The sequence below is a fragment of the Salvelinus namaycush genome, chromosome 16 (genome assembly GCF_016432855.1).
Source record: "Salvelinus namaycush isolate Seneca chromosome 16, SaNama_1.0, whole genome shotgun sequence".
Taxonomy (NCBI): Eukaryota; Metazoa; Chordata; class Actinopteri; order Salmoniformes; family Salmonidae; genus Salvelinus; species Salvelinus namaycush.
The window spans coordinates 39,347,219-39,353,824 of NC_052322.1; the positions used below are offsets into that span (position 1 = coordinate 39,347,219).

A 6,606-nucleotide genomic window follows, 5' to 3' on the forward strand; every position below is an offset into this window, starting at 1 on the left:
CTTGCTTGGAAAAGAAACAATAGCAATGGACATTAGACCAGTGGAAATCTGTCCTTGGTCTGATGAGTCCAAAAAGATTTGGTTCCAACCGCCATGTCTTTGTGAGATGCAGAGTAGGTGAACAGATGAACTCTGCATGTGCGGTTCCCACCGTGAATCATGGAGGTGGTGTGATGGTGCTTTGCTGCTGACACTGTCAGTGATTTTATTTAGAATTCAAGACACACTTAACCAGGATGGATACCACAGCATTCTGAAGCGATACGCCATCCCATCTGGTTTGCGCTTAGTGGGACTATCATTTTTTTTTTACTGACTTGCCTAGTTAAAAGGTAAGAACAAACTCATATTTTCAATGACGTCCTAGGAACAGTGGGTTAACTTCCTTGTTCCGGGGCAGAACGACAGATACCATGCCAGCTCGGGGATTCGACTTCGCAACCTTTCGGTTACAAGTCCAACGCTCTAACCACTAGGCTACCTGCCGCCCCTGTTTACAATAGGACAATGACCTAACACACCTCCAGGCTGTGTAAGGGCTATTTGACCAAGGAGAGTGATGGTGCTGCATCAGATGACCTGGCCTCCACAATCACCCGACCTCAACCCAATTGAGATGGTTTGGGATGAATTGGACAATAGAGTGAAGGAAAAGCAGCCAACAAGAGCTCAGCATATGTGGGAACTTCTTCAAGACTGCTGGAAAAGCATTCCAGGTGAAACTGGTTGAGAGAATGTCAAGAGTATGCAAAGCTGCCATCAAAGCAAAGGGAAGCTATTTGAAGAATCTCAAATATATTTTTATTTGTTTAACACTTTTTTGGTTACTACATGATTTCATGTGTTATTTTATAGTTTGGATGTATTCACTACTATTCTACAATGCAGGAAATAGTAAAAATAATGAAAAACCTTGGAATGAGTAGGTGTGTCCAAACTTTTGACTGGTACTGTGCATGCTGTCTAAATGGGAGTAGGAAGAAGTTGTCCCAAACGCAGATCTAAGTCAGTTTGGAGATTTTCCACCTGGGATTTGAAGGTTAAGATGGTTCTGGAAAGGAAACTTCAACCTTGAGTGTCTAAGTGCCAGTATAGAAAATACCTTGACAATGCCTGCACTGCTGGAGTGATTGGGTGAAGTTTTGTTATAGTTCTGGGACTGTCACCGGCTTAAGACTTCATTTCCCAGGGTGCTTTACAGTTAACTGGCTTTCAAAACAGCCACCTCCAATAGAAACTGACTTATCAGTGAAGTAGCACGTTGAGCTTGAGGAGTTAGGTATGTTGTGAATATGGATAGATAGAGGAACACATTTGGAGAAACTGATACAAGAATAGGTTATCTACCAGTAAGGAGTCAAACAACATTTCAAGAGCAGCATGTAAACCTCAGCTATACACGTTAAACATTTGAGGGTAAATGTACAAGGCATTGTTCTTTAAATAGACTATTATGGCATCCGACCATTGTCTCTCAAAATATCCCTTTAAAGCATCCCCCCAAAACATTCACCCCAAACCCATCCCCACCCAACAGTCTTACATTGATCTACAGAATGAATAACCATTGAAAATATATACTATTGAATTCCAGTGTACATTTACGTTTCCCCCCCCCCCCCCCCATTGGTTTTTCAAGTTTAAAAAGGGTCCTCAGTGAACATAATCCAATTCCAGAAGACTGACACTACCGTCTCTTCGGCTGAGAACTTAAGTCAGCATTTGTGTTTTGTTTTTCTACAAGCCGGATGGCTCTTGCTTTTTTCTCCCGTTTCGCTTGGAGAGGACTAGATTTGAGAGGTTAGGAAGCGCTACGACGTCACATGACTAAGCTAGAGCGGGGTGGTGAGGTAAGGAAGAAGAGGAAGCAGTTGAAAAAAAAGCCTGATCTTTTACAAGGCAGAGAGAGGCAGGAGATACAACTTCCTATGATGATGTGTCCTGTGTGTATTCCAGATCCATACATCTGATAGAGCAGGGAAGGGAAGAAAGAGTTCAAGAAAAGAAAGTAATGAGAGGAGGAAGAGAGAACAGGAACAGGTAAGAGAGGGAAATAGAAATGAGAGAGAGGTTTGAATAGTGAGTCCACTCCCTGTTGTTCCTGGCTCATCGGTAGACCAGATGTGATATGGTTCCAGGCTTAAAGTTGAGCTGGTGGTTGGGGACAAAGCTATGCTGGGGTTTTTTACGCGTGCACACATCTTTAGCGTACAGGTTCATGCACATGTCACATGACACCTTGGAGCAGTTCACGCAGGTGTGCGAAGCACCCGGCTTGTTACAGAACCCGCACCGTGACCCCCCCAGGCTTGCTCGGTCGCTATTGGCTACCATGGCAGACGACATGGCAACCGACTTGCAGGGAAACAGCTTAGTGGCCATGAGGGGTTTCTCCACCATCTGGGGGTGAGGGGGAGTGAGGGGGTGAGGGTGTATGTGGGGGTGTGGGGAGTGGGTGTTGGAGTAGACTGACAGCTTCTCCTTGACGGGGAGGTAACCATCCATGGGGCGGGGCGATTTGGGGTTGGGGTAGTCCTGCAGGCCGCAGCAGGGGGAGGGGTCGATGTCGTGACAGGCCTGGCACAGGATCATTTCACACCTGGGGCAGGATGCCAGGCTGGAGCAGCCCAGGCCACAACCCTGACACTTCACCCCCGGAGAGGTGAGTGCACTGTGGGTTTTGAGTGCCCAGCCATCCCTGGCATCCCGGGGCTCCCTGGATGGAGGTCTGGAAGGTGTCTGTCGACCTCCAACCCTAGGCCCACCCCTCTCTGTGTACAGATCAATTTCATCCAATGAGGAGAGGTGGTAAGAGGAGTAAGCATCGACCGAGGGCGGGGATTGAATAGGGAAGAAGTCAGGCACGGGGCTGTAGGAAGGTGGGTCAGTCACAGAGAACATGGAAGTGGAGGTGCTGGGCCTGATGATCTCATCCTTCATGTCCTCCTCTGCATCCACAAACAGAGGCTCCTTCCTCAGGCTCAGAGAGGCTTTCAGGACAGGCTTAGAGGCTGCGTGCCAATTCCCAGCTCCATCCGTAACATCCACTGACTTGGACGGTCTTCCCCCTCTCCTCAGATGGTGAGGGTGAGGTATGTCCATCGGTCGCACTGAGAGCCTGGCCATGTCGGCCCCAAGGCTATCTCGCCGTCGGAGGACCTCGGCACAGCCAGCCGCGTCATCCCGGCAGCCCCTCCGTTGCTCCAGGGCTTCCAGCTCAGAGGCTGAACCCCGGGCCAAAGCCACTACCTCCCCCAGGAGACGACACTCGGCCTGGGCCAGGAAGAGCTCGAAGGCTAGCTGCCGGAGGTGGGCTGGGCCACCTGGGTGGTCCCGGACGTGGAACTGGAGCTCATGGTCGCGGGAGTAGCCCATAGAACGCAGGAGGGAGCGGAGATCAGCGTCGCACACAGCAGACTGGAGAAGGTAGACGTACGGGCCTGTGAAGGTCTACAAGTGGGGATAAGGAGGACAGAGAGTTACGGAGCATTCCTGCAAATTAATTGTAATGCATACAATGTTTAACCTCGGGGACCATTTAATATACTACAACAATCCTGCCACCTGCACAAAGCCTGATGACAGGAACACATCCAGTTCAGTAGCTTTAGATGATGGGTGCTGTACCTTGATGCAGCGGAACTCTTTCTTCCAGGGGAAGAGCAGCAGGTTGGTGCAGACAGTCTCCAGGGTGAGGAAGGCTCTCTCCAGGCCCTGCAGACTGCAGCCTCTCAGGCATCGAATGGCATTCTCCACCACCTCATAGAAGCGCACCATGCGGAACCTCTGGCCCGGGTCTGGTTGGTAGGCCCCCAGCAGGGCTGTGGCCGTGGAGAGTAGGGCCTCGCTGCCCCCCTCCAAGGTGCTTCCCCCAAGGCCCGCATTCCCCCCTCCGTCCTCTAGCCGCCTCTCTAGGCACACCACGTACCTCCGGAACAGGTCCTCTTGCAGTTTGGCATCCATTGGCGGCGCAGCAGTGGACTGCTTCAGCCGTGACACCCCTTCCTCGCTCCCTCTCTCATGCCCCGGACAACACTTTCAGCAGCCCCTCTCTGCTGACATCTCAGGACAGCACTCCACTGAAGGTTGAGAAACGCAACTCCGAGCTCAATCAGGAAGCCGTCGCTATGCTTCAGATGAGAGGGGATCAGTAGGACTGAATTTAACTGCTTCCTGGTTGGGATAGCTAGGCTCTTGCCTGTAGGCCCACCATCTAATTTTGGGCATCTCTGGTTATTTTTTTAACTGGCAGTCCATGTAGGCTCTCCAGGGAAAATGTGGGGAATGAGATGAGGCCAGAGGGGGCTGGTGGTTGACGGTTTGGTGGCCCTGAGATGTATCCGGAGGTCTAGCCTCTGCCCTGTCATTTAACCAAAAGGTGAGTTCAGGGTCACTGGGCAGAGAGGGCTACAAGTATGATGCTGGGCCTTTTCTGAACCAACTCCAAGCTGCAATGACAAAGAGGGATATGATGTTGGATAATGAACACACCACATGCTTCACTGTGCCAATGAGGATGATGTATTGAGCTTGGGACACATCCCCTCTTTCTCTAGACTCATCCAACCTGCAAAGAGAATGCAATGCTGACATCATCAGGTGATTCAGAAGCAGCAGCAGCCAAAATGTTCCAAACATGCAAAATGGCCCATTGAAACAAATGGGTTGAAGAGCATCATTAGTTGCCTGTGTGTGAGAGAAAGGGAATATGTAGCCTAGACTTGCGAGTGTCACACACCCACTCTGCTACTGACATTGTGAACGTGCACTATAGGATGTATCGGAGAAAGGATATTTTTACCCTCAGTTCACTTCATAACCATTTAGCCAGCAACTGCACTCCATCCACCTCGCATGAATTACCAAATAAAAAAACAAGCTCAAAAATGCAGATGGCTACATGTACATGGTATGCGGGTTAATTAAGTATGACAAACGTTAGCTTTTGACCCAAAATGACATTTTTATGCATTTATCTCAAATTTGCATTTCACAGCAATATATCATTGACATTCACATTCGGGTTTGCTTCAATGTAGCTAACGTTCGACTAGCTATGGTGCTGCAAATAGACAATTCAGCAATCCCTTCGGGATGCTCTTAAATTCGCTAGCTAGAGTGACATGCAACGATTTCTAAATCGAAAGGTACAAGCGATTTCTATATTTTCGTGGAAAATGGAATCAGTAAATTACTGTTACTGCGCGTTGTAAGGTTAGACATGTTACGTTGACTAACTAGTTGGGACCTTCTCGAGCTAGCTGGCTAGAGAGCACGGTTTGCTAACAAACTAGACAAACGAATATTAGCTAATTCGAACAAGTTAGCCAACTATGCAATAACCACCATATGTGGCAGCTCTGGCTATTTGACAATCTTGACGCAAAGGACCAACTGCGCAAGGGATGTTCTAGTATTCCGCGTAGCAAGATAGCTAGCTACTACTAGCTAACTAATATCTGAAAATACATAACCAGCTGGGGTAGCTAGCTATACTAGCATGCGCTGTTCCCACCAGCTATACACAACCATTAAAAACATATTTCTACATCGAATTGAACAATAACGCCACACATCAACGTTAACCACAGTGATCAGCTGAGTACGCAGTAAAAGTGGCGTTTACAAGACAGAACTGGCAAGCCGTGATGTTAATGTACGTTAGCCACAGTAACTAGCTAGCAGCTGTGTCGGTCTGTGCCTGGCATGGGCCCGGGCCCGGCCCCAGCCCAGGACAGAACAGAACGCCCATCTATGCGAAGCTAGTGAGCTCGCTTCCCATCGCACGAGAAGCTTGTATTTAACCATTTCCACTTATGATTAGAGTTAGAAGCGAGTTGTACACATTTATGTTTCTACTATTGTAAAACCTTTTTTTTATCATAAAGACGCCACGAACATTCAACGCCTTACCTTTTCCGTCCTACTGCTGGAAATTCCCATCACCTCATTGCGCAAGCGCACTCTCTGGAGAGGAGCTTGGCCATGGTTATCAACGAGCCTGGGAATTTTATTTTTAGAAAAACTGCCCACTCAGAGTAAAGCTAGCTACATGTTATACATTATGCCTTTTGTGCAATCTATGTCCATGTTGTGAGGACATTCCCACATTACAAAGACGACGAGGCCCACCATCATGTATTTGTTTTCAATGCATTTTTGTGTGTATAGCGAGCTACTGGTGTATTATACATAGTAATATAATTATAATAAAGCTCTGGTCTTTCCATCGACATAATTGGAATGGCTACAATAGATTATTATATATCATGCAAATGTTTATCATAAAAAAAGTGAATATCAAAACATTGCCCGTATTTCCCATATAACAATTATATTTCAAACAAAACGTTTTCACAGGTCAGTCAGATTTCCAAGCCTGTCAAACTTTTTTTTAAAGAGCTCAGTTAGGAGGGAATTGTCGAGTATATCTGCCCATAATTACATGAGGAAACTTTTGAAAATAAACATATTCATGGGACCAGCGCCATTGCTATAGCATTACTTAGAATTATTCCTAATTTATGTAGAGTTATGGGGTATTAGAATCCTCTTGTCCTAAACTGTGTTATCTTCAACCTAGTTCAGAACTCAGAAACAAATGGG

At 47.4% G+C, this 6,606-nt stretch overlaps 1 protein-coding gene across 3 annotated transcripts; it reads right to left on the bottom strand.

The window, feature by feature from the left end:
- Positions 1-1,626: 1,626 nt before the first annotated feature.
- On the bottom strand, positions 1,627-5,947 carry LOC120061425 (spermatogenesis-associated protein 2-like). Of its 3 annotated transcripts, none has more exons than XM_039011226.1 (3): positions 5,914-5,947; positions 3,628-4,448; positions 1,627-3,450 (listed from the first exon to the last, which is right to left on the bottom strand). In XM_039011226.1, the coding sequence occupies exons 2-3, from the start codon at positions 3,961-3,963 to the stop codon at positions 2,107-2,109; spliced, it is 1,680 nt and encodes a 559-aa protein (XP_038867154.1). In that variant the 5' UTR covers positions 3,964-4,448; positions 5,914-5,947; the 3' UTR covers positions 1,627-2,106. The 3 variants fall into 3 exon arrangements, with proteins under 3 accessions (XP_038867154.1, XP_038867152.1, XP_038867153.1); XM_039011224.1 differs by having other exon boundaries at positions 3,628-4,567; XM_039011225.1 differs by lacking the exon at positions 5,914-5,947 and having other exon boundaries at positions 3,628-5,814.
- Positions 5,948-6,606: the final 659 nt, after the last annotated feature.